At 49.9% G+C, this 15,859-nt stretch overlaps 1 protein-coding gene across 4 annotated transcripts in view; it reads right to left on the minus strand.

Annotated features, from left to right (window-relative positions):
- Positions 1-2,289: 2,289 nt before the first annotated feature.
- Positions 2,290-15,859, minus strand: part of SLC29A3 (solute carrier family 29 member 3) — a 48,962-nt gene continuing 35,392 nt past the window's right edge. For 2 of the 4 annotated variants that reach the window (XM_073240889.1, XM_073240890.1), the window contains exon 6: positions 2,290-13,663. In XM_073240889.1, the coding sequence (XP_073096990.1) occupies positions 13,015-13,663 (649 nt within the window). In that variant the 3' untranslated portion in view covers positions 2,290-13,014. The remainder of the gene's footprint in view (positions 13,664-15,859) is intronic. The other 2 variants (XM_036998807.2, XM_017652978.3) reach the window with 1 other exon arrangement.

Genomic DNA, 15,859 nt, shown 5'->3' on the forward strand with positions numbered 1-15,859 from the left:
GTTTGAGGGATGCTTTCAAGGGCATTAACTCTGACACTTCAGCTTACTCACTTGGCAGCCCAAGACTGCTGCCACGGCCAGAAGGCCCTGATAAATTCATTGCCAGAGCCCTCTCAACAGAAGCTGGGATGCAGGGTGAGGAGGAGAACAGCAGAGAAGACTACAAGGTGGTTTGATGTCTGATTGAAGGGCTTCAATGGGACCTAAGGGGCAAAGATGACTTTGTGTAGGGCCCTAGCAATATGTTCACAAGGCCATGAATTTTGGTAAGATTGGCAAGTGTTTGTTGTGATTTCTTTTCATAGTCTACACAAGTATTCTTTTTATGCCTTATTTTATATTTGCAATTTGTTATTCTTTTTCCCACAGAGGCTTCCCCAAGTTGTCAAGGCTTTGGGCCCCATATCTGGATCAGCCTCTGCTGGTAGATCTAGCAGGAACTCAGACTTGTTTGCTGAATTGAAATGAGTGCCCTCTGCTTGACTCATTAGGAACATAGACCACCTGAGTTCAAAACCACCTAGATTCAAATTCTAGCTCTGCTACTCTCTGGCTGAGTTACTTTGGCAGGTGCCTGTCTAAATCTCCTAATCATTTACAAAATGACAGTAGTCATACTGTCTCTACAAGATCAAATGAGGATCAAATGAAATAATCCCTGTAAAGAGCCAGGCCTAGAATAAGTGCTCAATAAATGTGAATATCTTTTTTATTATTAGTTCCCATGGTTTATTCTTGTTTATTTGCCTTCATGATCTTCTCTCTCTTCCAAGTCGGAAAACATGACAGAACTGGAGGCAGGAAAAAGCAGGCCTCCTCCTGGACTGGCAGTTCGCCTTCCAATCTTGCTTACACAACAGCTCTCCCTGCCCTACTGGCACCACCCCCTTCCCTGGGCACCACCCCGTTGCCAGGCAATCACAGCCCGCCCCTGCACAGGGCTTGAGCAATGTGGCCCAGCTCACTCCCGGCATGCCCTGTGGCTCCTAGAAGGTTTGCTGGGCCATCTGTTTCATGGCAGGTGGCTGATGCGGTTCCAGAGAGGCCAAGGGCAACCCGGGCTGTGGTGCTGGGAGGCTGTTCCTGGCCAAGTTGAGCGCAGAGGTTTTGGCATGGTGGCACATCACCCAGCAGGACAGCTTCGAGTGGTTGAGGATTTGCTGCATCCCACATGTCATGTCACAGCAGTGTGAGTCTTACACCAGTCTGAGACACCAGAAGACCAGGCTGAGTCCACCAGGTGGCCTGGGCCCCTCTCCAGCAGGCCCTGCTGTGCCACCCCAGTTCTGGGCCCCAAGGCCCCTGTGTCAGAACACTCCTGGACCTATCCCACCAGTCTAGCCCATCTGGTTCAGCTCTGTGACCTTGGGCTGAATGATCTAAAGAAGCTTCTTTGCCTTCCCACAGTGACTGATACTAAGTGATATTATTATTGACTGCTTACTTTTTACCCTTGAGAAGCATTCTATTATGGAAGCTTTCTGATCCTAAGAGACAAGTACTATGTGCCCATTTTAGAGAGATGAGAAACTGAGGCTCAGGGCAAGATTTTGCCTTAAGTCACACAGCTCCACAGGGCCAGATTTCCAACCCCTGGTAGTACAACTCTAGAGCCTAAGATTTTAACTTAAAGGCTTCCTGTAAAGACTGAGGAGAGGATGTCAAATCTTAGCTAAGTGCCAGTTATCTACTAAGTGCCAGGCAAGATCAGTGGGCAAGTCATCAGAATTACTTGGTAGCAAGTAATAATGGTCACATTACATTAAGGAGTGACTTTGGTTAGAGCTTTGTCAATGATGCATTGCTCTGTCTGTCCATTCAGGACAGGCAATCTGGGAGACGAAACTGCCCCTCCAGAGTTTCAAGTCCTGAAAATGTTGAAACTGTGAGTCTTCTACTTCCTACTTACACTTCTCTCCAATTCTATTTTTACCCCTTCCTCTCCTTTCTATCAGTATAGCTCCAGGGCTGAAGCGTCTGCTTCTGAAAATGGCCATGTTTGTGCCCTTGGTTTAAAGGGGACTATCAGTAACTTCAGAAGTTCTCATTTTTACTGGCTAAAATGAAAATAGCGAAAACACCAGTCATGAAGGGAGTGTTAATAAGGCCTGAAGTTAAAAGGGGACCTTACCTAGCCCGTGACTTGCAAGCTGAACGCTGTCTATGGTTTTCTAGGCAGACAGACATCTGTGTTCTTCCTAAATGTTGGAGACGTGTACCGTTCTGGGACCGGGAACTCCTGCCAGGGTCTCAGTTTCTCCGCCTCTGAAATGATGAACTTGAATGATATTTACCACCTCCAAGTACTACCTGTATATTTTTAATTTAATATTCTTTAATTCAGTTGCTTTATTTACATTTACTTTAAAGAGTAAACTATTTATCATTAATGGAAAACCAGCTTCACATGTCATAAACAAAAGAAACCACAAAAAAGAAATACAAATAAAAGCAAAACATTCTTCCCACTTATAGCAGGCAAGACCTTGATCTCATTTTGTTAAAAAGGGAGAATAGCAAGTTTTAGCAAGGTGTTGAAGACATTTACGCACCGAACTGAACATTTCTCCCATGGGTGATCAGGATTGACAGAGGCAAAAAGAGAAGAACCAAACATGCTGAGATTCTGTGCTCCGTGCCATGAACAGAGCACGTCAAGGCACCCAGAACTTTCGAAACTTGGGGAAACCATGGCCGAGACAGTCCGTGGGGTTTTCCAATACCCAGTATTTGCTCTGATTCTCATAGGGTCTGTGGGGCAGGTAGGGAGTATGTGGTACCCCTTAATGAGCCCACTCACACCATTCCTTTCCACAAAGAGCTGCCTCAGGCGCGGGTAAGATGAAGAGCTGTGCCACAGAATCTGCTGTGGACCAAAAATGTCTCAACCGCTGCTGCTGATCCTTCCCAGGACTGCAGGAGCCAAGGGGGAGAGGGCGGCTACTTCCCGTCTTCCCTTCTGGGGCAGGGAAGACTTAACTCACAGAGGCAAGCAACCCCATTTCTGGATCACAGTCTGGACTGCCAAGGGTGTCGCATAGGAAGGGATGATGACACCATCAGCAGCAACCAAGAAAGAGGAGAAGCTGAAGGGGCCTCAGCTCGTGGTGGGAAGTGGCCACTACCTTAACCAACTTTCCCCTTTACCGAGGACCTGCACCGTCCCAGGATGGAGATGGGGGAGGATCAGGCAGTACCACTCTTCCAACGGTTGCTCCCAACACCAAAATCTAGGCTTCTGGGGCCTCTCCCACCCCCCAGGAGAGGGCCTGTGGCTTTTCTTTGCATTGTCCAGTCCCCATGGCTTAGGGGTTACCATAGTAGCTGCTGCATGGAAATTTATCTTCTCGCCCTGAAGTAGCACAGACACCCACTGTCTGGAAACTGCTTAGGAGGCAAAACAGAGGCCAGCTTTCAACTGGGGAGGACCCACGGTCCCTGCCTGTGGTCTGTCCTATGTGTCTCTAAGAGGGTGAGAACTGGTTTAAGAAGAGAGCCTTGGAAATCTCAACAGATTTCTCCTAATCCTGGCTACATTTCCAAATAAGGCACAATTTTGAAAATTTAGGAAGACAGAGGAGAGGAAATAAGAGAAGAGGCACAGATAAAGAGAAAAGAAGAGGTCTACCTGGCTCAAAGGAAGTGGAATTTTAACTTCTAATTATAAAGAAGAACATTCGTAGGCCCAGAGCAAGATTACAAATGGAGACCCTTGTACTATGTCACTCAATATGTAAATTATAAATCAAGAAACAAATTTAAGTAAACTATGTTCTTCCTTCTACCTTGACACACATTGCTGTATAAAAACAGTGAAGGTTGCATTTGAATCTGGAATTGTCTGACTTCTTAGAGTTTTGCTCTGGAATGTGACGGCTCAGTCCCACATCTAGCTGGGTCTCCTATGCACAAGTGTGTACACCCCAACTGCTCTGTTCCAACTCAGCACCACTGGCACATAGTCACACCGTGAGCCAGAAGTGCCTTGAGCAGTCTGCCCTTAGGGGTCTGGACCTAGGAAAGAGTATGCCCAGGCCCTGGCTGCAAGTTTAAGCTCATTTAGGCAGGATTTAGGAGACCTAGGTACCCAGGGCATGGTTCAGAAGGAGGAAAGGGTATGAGCTCCAGGCTGTGATGTCCCCGTAGAACTACAGACTTCTTGCCAGGTGGGATGGTGTACACATGGATCTATGGGCAGTTGAATGATAATAACAGAAGCTAGTGTCTTGTATGCCTTTAGCAGTTTACAAGGTTCTCTTAACTTGATCAGCATTTTGAGACATGCAAGATTAATACCCCCCATTTTATAGGTGAGGACACTGAGGCTCAGAGAGGTTAGTGACTTCCCCAAAGTCTCCTGGTTATAAGCCCTGTACCATGGCTCTCCCCTGTTTCAAGAACTGAGGTAGCTGGTCCTTACCCAACAGGGCAGATAGCCTGAGGGTCTTGAGCAGCAAAAAGCAAGGAACGGGAAATTTCCTGATATCCTCACAGAAGCCTTATGCCAGCCATTAAATACCAACTGGGGTAGCACCAATGGGCCTGGCACATTTTGGCATTTGTCCCCTTCTGTTCCCTACTCACAGAGCTTTGTGAGCAGAAGCAAGCCATACACAGCTGTCTTCTGAGAGACAACTTTGATAAAGCAAGGCCAGACTTCTGCATTCTTACCTCACAAAATATTATAAGCAGTCGATTCGGTTTCTGTTCAGCGGCTGTTTGATAATGGCTCATTTCCCTCTCTGAGTCTCAGCAAAGACTCAGCAAAATGAAAACTGTTACCTCCACCTCAGCAGCTAATGAGCCCAGAGAACAGGCAGGAGGTGTGCCCTGCCCCTGGCGGGAGGCAGTCCTGCACCCCCACTGCAGCTCCCCAGCTGCAGGAGGCATGAGACCATAGCTCCTCCAGCTTGTCAAGGCCAAGCAGCGGGCTGGGGCCTGTGAGCTCCTCAGGCCTCACTCTTTCTCACTCCCTCCTCTCTCTCTCCTCCCTCCTGAATATTAATGGTGAAGGGAGCAGGTGGGAGAGGTGCAGCCAAGGAGTAAAGCCACTGGGTGCCAACCTTGGGGGCTGGAGGAGAAGATAAGCTTGGCACTTAAAATGCAAAAGCTCTGCCCGAATCTGTGATTGTCTGTAAGAAAAAATGAGTGAATGTCCACGTGCATTAGCTTTTTTAACAACTTCCCTTCTTTAACAACTGAGCCTTCGCCTGGAACAGGTGCAGACGGAGGAGCCCTTGCTCCCTCTCTTTGGGCCGGGAGTGAGCTCCTGACAAGCCCTTTTCAGTCTTCGGTGGTCTAGAACAGTGGTTCTCCAAGTGGGGTTCCCGGATCAGCAGAAGCACCTCCAGGGAACTTGTTAAAAAGTGCAGATCCTCCTGCTGCACCCCTGACTGGCAGAAGCAGAAACTCGGGGTAACGGGGGGTTGGTGGGGGCAGCGATCTGCATTTTGTTGAGCCCCCTGCGTGATTCTGGTGAAGGCTGCTGCCAGAGGAGCTGGAGTTCTGGAGTCAGACCTGGGCTTAAATCTCAGCTCTGGCACATAGCTGTCGTGTGTCTGAGTCTTTGTTTGGGCACTTGTGAAATGGGGATAATAATACTTCCTCATGGTGTGGCTGACTAAATAAGTAAGATTATTCATTAACCTGCTTGGTTCATAGTGCTCAGTAAGCCACAGTCCTTAGCTTTCTCTGGAAATCAGATTAGACAGGGTAACCTCAAGAAGGCCAGTGTGGAGATACTCACAGGCCAGCATGTCAGGCCCTTTCAGATGTGCCACCTCCAGCATCCTGTGTCCCTTGACTGGTTCACAGCACTTGACCAGGCTGAAACTGTTGGCAGAGCTGGTTTATTTTCCAGCTTCTCTAAAGGGAGCCCTCCACCTCTGCGAGCAGCTTGCAGACTTCCTCTCTGCAGTGATTTCACTGGACAAAGGGACCTGTTGTGTTTGCAGGCAGAGGATCTGTAACTAATTATAGCGTCTGCCATTCTTCCTCATCTGAAATGGGGTGAGGGGAACTCCTGACCTGCCAACCTCACAGGGCAATGGGGAGAGGTCATGGTTTAGCATGGATGATTGGATGATGGGCATTCTGTGGATTAAGTCGTGTAGATTTAATCATCACAACAACTCCATGAGGGTAGGTACTCAGTCAACCCATTTGACAGATAAGGAAACTGAGACACAGAGAAGTTAAGACACTTGCCCAAAGCCACTAATAAGAGACAGAGTCAGGATTCAAAATCAGGTAACCTGGCTCCAGAGTCAACTCCTCGGCACTATGCTCTGCACAAGGGCACCAATGCACCAGGGGCTCTGAAACCTTAGAACAAGGATCCCTTTGACTATCTGGAGAAAGCTATGGTTCCTCTGCCCAAGGGAAGCACACAAACTTCAGCACATGTTCTCAGGGTTCCAGGAAGCTCTCACTCCACCCAAGGATCCCTGAGTAAGACCTGGGTAAGGCCCTTTGAAGAAAATAGGCTAGAAGTGCAGAGCCATTAGCACACTCTGCCCTGTAAACTCCAGGGGGCGGCCTGGGGCCAGAGCAGTGGGGATGGAGGCTGTGGGGTAAGACTGTTGGGCAAAGGCCTCACATCCTTCTGTTGAGAGTGAAGTGTGTGAGAAGTGGGTTGGGAATGTGCGGCTGTTTCCAAAGTAGGAGCAGGACCGAGGGTGCTCAATCTCCCTGGGCCTCTGGAACTCAGTCCAGAAGAATCTGCTGGTTGGCTGGTGTCCACTGGTCTAGAGAAACCAAGTTGGACTTGGTGACCTCAGGATGCTTTCTGGCTCTAGGCATGTGCTTGATAAAGTCAGGGATAGGAGGTGTGGTCATTGGAGGACTTCACCCTCTGCTCAGTGCCTGGGAAGACGGGCCCCACCTCTGGTTCCTTGGCTCCCTGGAGAGGATACATGCAAGATGTCTGACAGGTAAGATCCATGCAGTGAAGCTCCTGTGCCGTGTATTCTGTAAACCTTGTCCTTGGCTTGGTGAGCTTTATGTTCCAAGTGCCCATAAAGTCTGCAGTCTTGGTTACTGGAGACCAGTGACTCCACACCAAACACCACAGGGGCACGGAGGGCAGGCTGTGACTGCTGTCACTCACACTAAACAGGTTAATCCAGCCCCCAGAAGGCTACATGCTTCAGACCCTATTCTGCCCCCCAGCAGGTGTCCCAGGGCTCCTCAGAGGCAGCAGGCTTTGGAGCCTCATAGCCCTGGTCTGAATTCCCATTCAGCATCTTACTGACTTAGCCCCTCTTAATTTCAGTTTCCTCCTCTGTGAAATGGGGGCAACAGCCCCATCGCATGGTTGCTGTACATGGGCACAGCCTAGCCCTGTAGGTGCTCAATAATCAGCACCCCCTTTCCTGTGATGCAGACCACGTCCTCATCCAGCTACAGGAGCGGGGCCCTTGCTCAGCAGCTCCGGGTCAGGCCAGCGCCTTGCAGAACCTCGGGTAGACTGCAGGCCTCTGCAGTCGAAGCTCAGTATGGGGAGAAACACTTTGTCCGATGAAGCCTTCCCAAAGTTAAAGGCACCAAACCCTGCCTGGGGAAAACAAGGCAAAAGTGTCATCCTGTGGGCAAGAAATGCCTTCCCAGCTGCCTCCATCAAAAGATGGTTAGGTGAAGCAGGTAGATGAGGAAAGAAGGGAAGGAAAGCAGCTGTACCTTAAAGACAGACCCGGTGGCTGCAGCTGGAATCTTTAGGGACCACCTCTCACTTGGGATACTGAAATTATTCCTCTCATTCCCATTCACAGAGCCCCCTGCATCCTAGAGCTGTGGAGGCGACCCCAGGCTCTCAGCCCAACCTCGTCTCCTCTTTCGGCTTCCTTCCTCCGTTTTCATCCTTTCTCTTCTCTTCTTCCTCCCCTCGCCTCCCTGCAGCTTTTTAAAAAGACTCTGTTGGCCGCCACTGTGGGCAGCACTTGGAGTTGTGGGCAGGGGAGGACCCTGGCAGCTGGGATCAGGGGGCAAGACCAGAACCCAGCGAGGGAGAGAAACAAGGACATGTCCACACTGACAGTTTAGAATCAGGTAAACTAGGCGATTCTAAAGATAGAGGCTTCCAGGAGCTGGTGATTAGCAGTGATCACACACCAGGCTCAATATGAAATATTTTGTATGCATTACCAGTGTACCAAGCAGATACAAGGCTGGTACTAGAATCACCCCTATTGTATGAGAAAATGGAGTCAGATTGAACTTGCCTGTGGTCACACAGCTAGGAAGTGGTGAGGACTCAAACCTAGGCAGTCTGGCTCCAGAGCCCAGACTCTTGGCACCACTGTGGGACACAATCAGTTTCTAAAGGAATCTGTGTACTTGGCCATGTATTCATGATGGAGGCAGGACAGGGGATGGGGTGTCCATTTTTCCAGCTGAGGCTTAGAAAAAAAGTGAAGTGGCTAGCACTGAGGTCAACGTGAGGGACAGAGCTTGGTCTGGGAACTCAGTAGTCCCAGCTTTCTGCCTCATGCTCCCCACCCCCAGGTCAGACCTGTCTGAGCAGGAACCAGACAGAGGCCCAGGCATCAAATAGCAGGCATCAGAATTGGAGGTGTTGGTCTGGATAGGCAGTGGGGTTGGGAGCCAGGCAAGGGGTGGGTACTGAAAGAGGGTCTAGGGTGTGACCTGTCAAGAAGTTGGGTGCTGACTGTCCAGACAGTAGCAAAACACTGGAGAAAAACACATTTGCTGGGGATCTGCTATATGCCAGGTACTTCTACCTACAATATTAGGGCTTATTTAATCCTTACAACAGCCCTCAAAGGTTCTCATTTTAGACATGAGAAAGTGGCTGCATCAAGTACACAGCTAGGACATGGCAGGACCAGAATTCCAACCTTGTCTGGGTTCCTGAAGCTTCTAGCCGTCTACTCCTCAACCCCACGCTGTGGGCCTGCAGATCCTTCTAACTGCCAGTGGAGGGCAGGAACTGTTCTTGGGTGCACAGGGCCAGTGGGTCAGCTAATGAGTCTTGTGGGACAAAAAGCACAACCATATTCATCGCTGTCTTTTGGGGTCAAGCCCAAGGCAGCCTGAAACTGAGGTCATCTCTCAGGCTGAGGCTGCCTTCCCACCTCCAGAGTGGCCAAAGCATGGGTGGGAGCAGAGGGTGGGCACTGTGCCCTGGGTCATCCTGCTACCGATGCTGTGAGCCCTGGTGCAGCTCTGCCATGTGGGCTGGGGAGTGGGCATGACTGAGTCCACCAGGCTGGCTCCATGGCACAGCAGACAGGCACAACTTTTGATTCTTATCGTCCCCTTTGCAGATGAGGAAGTGAGATTCTAAAAGCTATGTGGCATAGCCAGTGTCTGGTGGGGCTGGAGCAAGGCTTCCAGACTCCCAAACTACATTCTGTGTCCTATAACCCAGAGACATACATGTCCAGAGACAGGTCCACCTGTGCTGGGGTGACCTCAGCCACAGGAGCTGGTGGGGTAGGAGGGGATGTAGGAGGAAGAGGGCAGGGGCTGGGGACTGGACTGGACAGGGCAAGGCCTGAAAGCAGCCCAAGAGCCCGTGCCAGCATCCAGATCCATGGGGACCAGTCCAGCAGGGATCTAGCCAGCTGCACTGCTCAAATCAGCTAGGCTAGGGCTACTGGCAAGGTTCTGGGCAATCCATCTACTCACACAACATTCCAGCCAAGACACAGAGTGAGGAATAGGGGCAAGGAGATCGGGAAGTTTCAACCAGGGGAGCAAGAGGGCAGGGTAGGTAAGGACCCCCGAGTTTAATTGGACCTAGGCTTGATTCTTGCCTAGGCCACTTAGTACTTGGCTAAGTTACTTAACCTCTCTGAGCTTCTACAGATGGAGGAACAATGCAGGTAAAACACCCAGCATAGGGTAGCACTGGGTCAGCAGTCTGGGCAGCTGACAGAAATGCTGCCCTAGACCCTGGGTTTGTGGCCACATGACTAATCCCAGCCTCCACCTGCTGGTGGGGCTGAAATTCCTTCTGGGATCTGCCAGAATCAAAACTGAACGGGGAACTGGGCTGACCTCAGCAGTGGGTGGAGGGCAGCAGTGCCTTGGGCTCCGGGCAAAACTGGCCCTGATGATGCCACCAAGGAAGTGACGATGGTGAGCTAGATACTGGACGCTTTCACTCAGAAAGCCCACGGAGTTGAGATACGCACTGGGCTTTAACCTCCACTGGAATGAAATCTCTCAACCACATTTTGGTCCTCTGTCTTCTACCTGGAGTTTTCTGTAAAAGCTGGGGTCCTGCAGTGACCAAGCTGGAGGCCCCAAATCTTTTATGGGGAGCACTGGGCTGAAGACCGCAGAATGAAAGGTCTTTGCTAATAATATCCACCCCTGGCTCAGGTCCCTTCACATAGCAACAGGCATTTTCTTAGAAGTACCTGTCACCCACTAGCTGAAGAGTCAACTAATTTGGCTGCCTCTGGCTTTCTTTGTTGAACAAAAGGAGGAAAATGACAATGTGTAGGGTCTGGAAATACACAATGGCATGCACTAAAAACTGCCACTTGGGATTAACTTAGAGAACTCTGGGACAAAGGCAACTTCTTGGGACACCCCCCACACCCCCAGCTCTGACACTAGAAAATCCTCTTCTCTTTAATGAGTTTTTTTCACTCCCCAAAACATGTGAGCTGGTTCCACAAGCCTGCTGAGGTCACAGGAGACTTGAGACCCCAAGCAGCCCACAAGCTATTACAGTGATAGGGACAAGGAGGCCTGCACACCGCAGGTCACCCGTCTGTCTGGAGATATATTTTTATTTTCCTTCCTTCCCCCCTGGGAAAGAATGCTCCTCTGGGAGGTGCCCACTAAGGTGAGCAACAAAGAACAGTGGGCAAAAGCTTGGATAATCACCCCATCAGCCAAGCGGCAGGCCCCTCCCAGGTAAGGACAGCCCTCCTCCCCAGTGAAGCTGGCGCTGGCTAGCAGTGATCCCCTGGGCTTGCCCTGCACTTCAGCTCGGCCGGCCGCCCTCTTCCCCCTTCACACCAATTTCAAAGCAATCATTTCACTAACAGGGTGCCTATTCTTCTTCTGAAAGCTAGCCCCCTTCAATGGAGCATGTGAGACCCCCCACTACTGCTTCTCCATTAGCTCCAGGGTGGTTCCCATCTCCAAGCTCGGAGACTGCTGTTTTACCTTAAACCAGACATGCTGCCAATTTGAAAATACCTGAGGTTGCGATGAGTCACCAACCAGACTGATGCCCCAAATGATCACCAGCATTAAAGGCAGTGAAAAACACCAAGGGATAGATTTGAGCCTTCTACATGGGGAGGGGATAGGGGAAAAAATTTATTTTTAAAATTAAATTTTTTTTTTAGTTATCAAGTTTCAGAAAACCTTTCAAGTGTATCTTTTTCAATTCTCTGGCTAAAGAGAGGGAGTGTGTACTGGCTTGAGACATGGGGCACATAAGCTGTGGCCGCTGGGTGGATTACTGCCTGCCTCCAGTTTAATCAGCTGCCTGCAGGACGCCAGGGAGCCAGTGCTCCTCAGAGAAGGAGCAGACTGATTCACGGCTCTCGGTGGCCACTTCTTCGGGACATGCTCTGACCTTTGTGCTCACCTCTTGAGAAACTACTCCTGGTCTGATCTAGTCCCCTTCTCTCTTGATTCCCAAGCCAGTCTGCTTCCCCAGGGAATAGCCCTGCAGAAGTCTTCAAGGAACCTGACAAAATATAAATTACTACTCATGTCCCACGATCACAACTGTGTGGGGGCCAGAGAACCCAAGGGTTGCTTTTCGAAACAACAGCTTCAAAATACATACAATACCCAGAGCAAACCAGGACAGAGACCACCTCATTCTGCAGCCCAAAGCTTCAAGTTCTCCTGATGTTCATATTGAATAAGAAGGGCCAGAGGCCCCATTCTAGACACCTTCTGCCCCTCCCGTTCACCCTCTGTCCTCTCCACCTGCTCCTTGGCTGTAGCTCAGTCTACAGGAACCAGAGGATTTCAGAGGGAATGAATATACCTCTTGTGGGTCACAGTGGCCTGGATGTACCCCTGCCCCTTTAGGCCTGGGATGGAATGGCCTTATTATTTCTGCAATATAATGTACAACCCCTTTGGGTTCCCATACCCACTCTTCAAATATCCTCAGTTTACCTAATTTGAGTATGCTGTTTCCTGTCAAGACCCTGACTAAGACAGCCACCAATAAGGCCTTCATTAAATGCCCAGGGATTTATTATACCCTTGAACCAATGGCTTTAACATGTTGTAAGCATGGACATTAAAAGACCCCACCCTGACGTAGGCCATAGACCACTTAAATGATCCCCATTTGAAAATGCAGGCCTGACATACTCAGCCCCTAGGTACCAGGAAGCCTTCTGGAGTCCAAGTTTAGGGAATGAGGGTTTCCAGAGGGCTTGTCTTTCTGGGGTTCCCAGTCTGGTTTGTGGGTGCTCTCTCACCCATAGAAAGCAGGGGTCTGCCCAGGCTTCGGGCCGGAGGCTGAGGACTGGCCATTCCAAGAAGACCCCATTCCAGAGGGACTCCCTTCAGGTAGGGAGGGCTGAGAATTCTCACATCTTGCAGTCAGCTGGAAGAAGCAAGCCTGGGAGAAGGCAAAAGGCAGGTGGCTGGGTCTTGGCACTGGCACTGTAACAATTCAGAGTTAACACTGGCAGCACGGCTCCAAAGAGGTTACTAAGAAAGGCGAAATGCCCCCACCCCCTTGGAAAGCTCACCCCACTTTGTAACTGTGTAACTATTATAACTGCATCTTACTCAGATGTCTTTCCCCTTTTTCAGCCTCGAGAGTGTCTGTTAAGGTGTCTGTAATGTCTGCTCACCATGGGAACGGGCACAGGTGGCCAGTTCCCTGGGGAGGGATGAGGTCCGGAGATGGGGGGCTCTGCTCTCTGCACGAGGCCCAGCTCCAGCCCTTCCTGCAGGCTGCCTGAGCCCTCCTGGCACTTCTTCCACATCTCAACATTGCACAGCACGAGGCCTAGCATGCACAGCATGGCACCAACGTTCTTGCCACCGCCCCTTCTAAATGAGGTGCATGAGCAGGGCAGAGCCGGCTGAGCCGAGTACCAAGCCCACGCACACGTAAAAGGACATCACCACCCCTGTGGCCTCGGCCAGCTCCCTGGGCACGATCTTGGGCCCATAGATGAGAGCCAGCGTGCTGAGGTAGCCGTTGCTGAGTCCCAGCAGGGAGATGAAGAGCACTGGGTAGATGTCGGACTGGAAGACCACCGTTCGCAGGTGGATGCGGGGATGGTAGTTGCAGAACACAAAGAGGGGGACGAGGCAGGTCCGGAGGAGCACAAGCCCAAGGAGCACCTTACTTCTGGGCCCTGGCACCTGGATCCAGGCTGTGATCTGCCGGCCACACAGGTCAGCAAAGTTGTACAGGAGAAAGGTGGTGAGGGGGACAAAGAACTTGGTGGTCCACAGAGAGCCCGAATCCTTGCTGAGGGACTCAATGTTGGTGGAGATGGCGGGGAAGATGAGGCTGGTGATGAGGAAAAGGTAGATGATGCAAAAGCCCAGGCTGGCTGTCTTCTTCAGGATGGGGCAGAGGGGTGGTACTGGGGAGTGACTAGGAGCCACCAGAGGGGCATTGGGAGAGTCCTGGGGTGGCTGCTCTTCACCAGAAAACACGTGGGCTGGGCAAACAGGCCTCATGTAGTACCTGTAGATGGAGAGGGCATGTGGTCAGAGCACCCCAGAAAGCAGGATCACTTGGATTTCCTGGGACAGGGCTGGGGGGATATTTGTAGGCCTAGCATTTAAAGTGTAAGCCCCCGGTGGCCCACAGCCCTGGGATGCCCTCCGATAACATGTATGTTGTGGGGTGGCCAGAGGGAGAGGCCTGCACAGGCACTAGCTTGCCTGCCCAGCACTGCCTGAGAGGCTGGACTCCAGTCTGTGGTGGTGGCAGTGCCAGGAGCTGGGACAGAGGAAGTGGGCACTGACCACCGTGTGGCAAGCCTGGGCTCTAGTCTTGGCTCACTTGTTTTGGTTTTGTTTCTTTGAGTGCTGCAGACTGAGATAAAATAGCATTTAAAAATAGAAATTTCTAAAATTATATATATAATAGATGCTTGAGGCAATGAACCCAAATAATACTTAAGAGGCATGATGTAACAGAAAGAGAATTCCCACCTCTGGTCTCCTTAGAGGGACTGATCATTAAATATCTGGTGTGTATCATTCCATGCGCATGCAAACACTCCCCGCACACACACACATGTACATTTCTTAAGCAAAAGTGGGGTCAAACTGTACACATTGTAAAACTTTCTGCAACAGTACATATACTTCCTAAATCTATCATACATAATACATTACATAACTGCCTAAATACATGCATAACCACTGTACATAAACGTACACACATAATTGCCTAAAGAACAGTATCTCGTGGCCACAGGGACACGTGGTTCTGTGTCTCTACTGCATCCCTGCATCATATTTCACTGGATAAACCTTTAGTTTCACTGCTTCCCTACTGGTAGACATTCAGGTTTCTCTCCTATAAGAAATGGTGCAATGACCATCCCTACACATAGTTCCTTGCACATGTATACTAGTATTTCAATAGGGCAGATTTCTAGAAGAGGAATGGCTGAATCAAAAGGGTTGTAGCTTTAAAATTTGTGTATATATATTGATAAACTGCTCTTCAAATAAGTAGGACAAATTTATCTCTGCTCTATTCATGCAGCCACCCTAATTAAAGTAACCAAACCTTTTAATCTCTATGAGAGCAGCTGTTTCAAAACACTGACCACAATTTAATCACCATTGTGTTAGCTCACTGGTTTATCATCTGCCCCTTCAATAGAAGACAGCTCCCTGGGACAAGGACCATGATGGGCTGTTTCCAACTAAATCTCTAGGCATTGGATAGCCCTTTAAAGCACAATTGCTGAAAAAACTGCTAAGCTTATCCCCCATATCCTCAATACTGAATATTAGCAGTCTTTTCAATTTCTGCTACTATGACCAGAACAGAAAAGGCTTGGGTCACTTTCCCTTGCTGTGTGACCTTGCCTGAGTCACTCAAGCTCTCTGGGTTTCTGGTGTCTGAAAACCAGGAGACATAGGCTGAACTGTATTAACATACCTCAAACAGAAGGCTTGGTGTGGGGGTGGGAGAACAGTAGTTTAATGACAGCTAAGTTTCAGTTTCAGTGCCTGCTCGTGTAACCTTAGGCCAGGTACTCCTCTCTCTGGGTCTCCGTTTCCTCCTGTGTTAAATGGAGGGACTCTGCAGCTGTGATCTTTTGCAATCCCCACCAGTCTTTCCATCCTAAGAGCCTCCAGATAGCAAGTGAGTCAGTGGGAGGATTCTTTCCCAGAATCACTTTCCATGTAAGGCTGAGCAGGGCACTTCAGCCTTGAACTCTGTCTTGTTTCACAATCACTATTTGGGGAGAGGAATATTTTTACTTCCCCCTTTATTCAGCATCAGGTACCTGCCTTAAGTCTGCTCTGATGAAGCTCCCCACCAAGTTCCTCTGGTCAAAGCTCTTCCTCCTAAGTTCTTCAAACCTGTCTCACGTCACCCTACCTGGGTCAGCAGCTTCTGAAGCTGCCTGAGGCTCAGATCTTCCAGGGTGGGATGGGGCAGCCCAGCCCAGCCCTCCTGGGTGTGGCCCCTGTGAGGTCTCTTTGAAGTAAGATTTAGTCTGAGCAGCGCTGGGAGTGTATATAGCTCTCTCTGAAGCTCTATCCTCAGTGGAGCTCTTGTAAAGCTGGAAGTCTTGATCAAAGTTTAAATCAGCAAAGAAAACAGAAGCTTCCGTGGGATGATAGGACCCTGGGTGTTCTCTGTCCACATGTGCAGCTGGAAAGGATTTTCAGCTTTCCTACCACTTCCCTA

Source organism: Manis javanica, chromosome 7 (assembly GCF_040802235.1).
Source record: "Manis javanica isolate MJ-LG chromosome 7, MJ_LKY, whole genome shotgun sequence".
Taxonomy (NCBI): domain Eukaryota; kingdom Metazoa; phylum Chordata; class Mammalia; order Pholidota; family Manidae; genus Manis; species Manis javanica.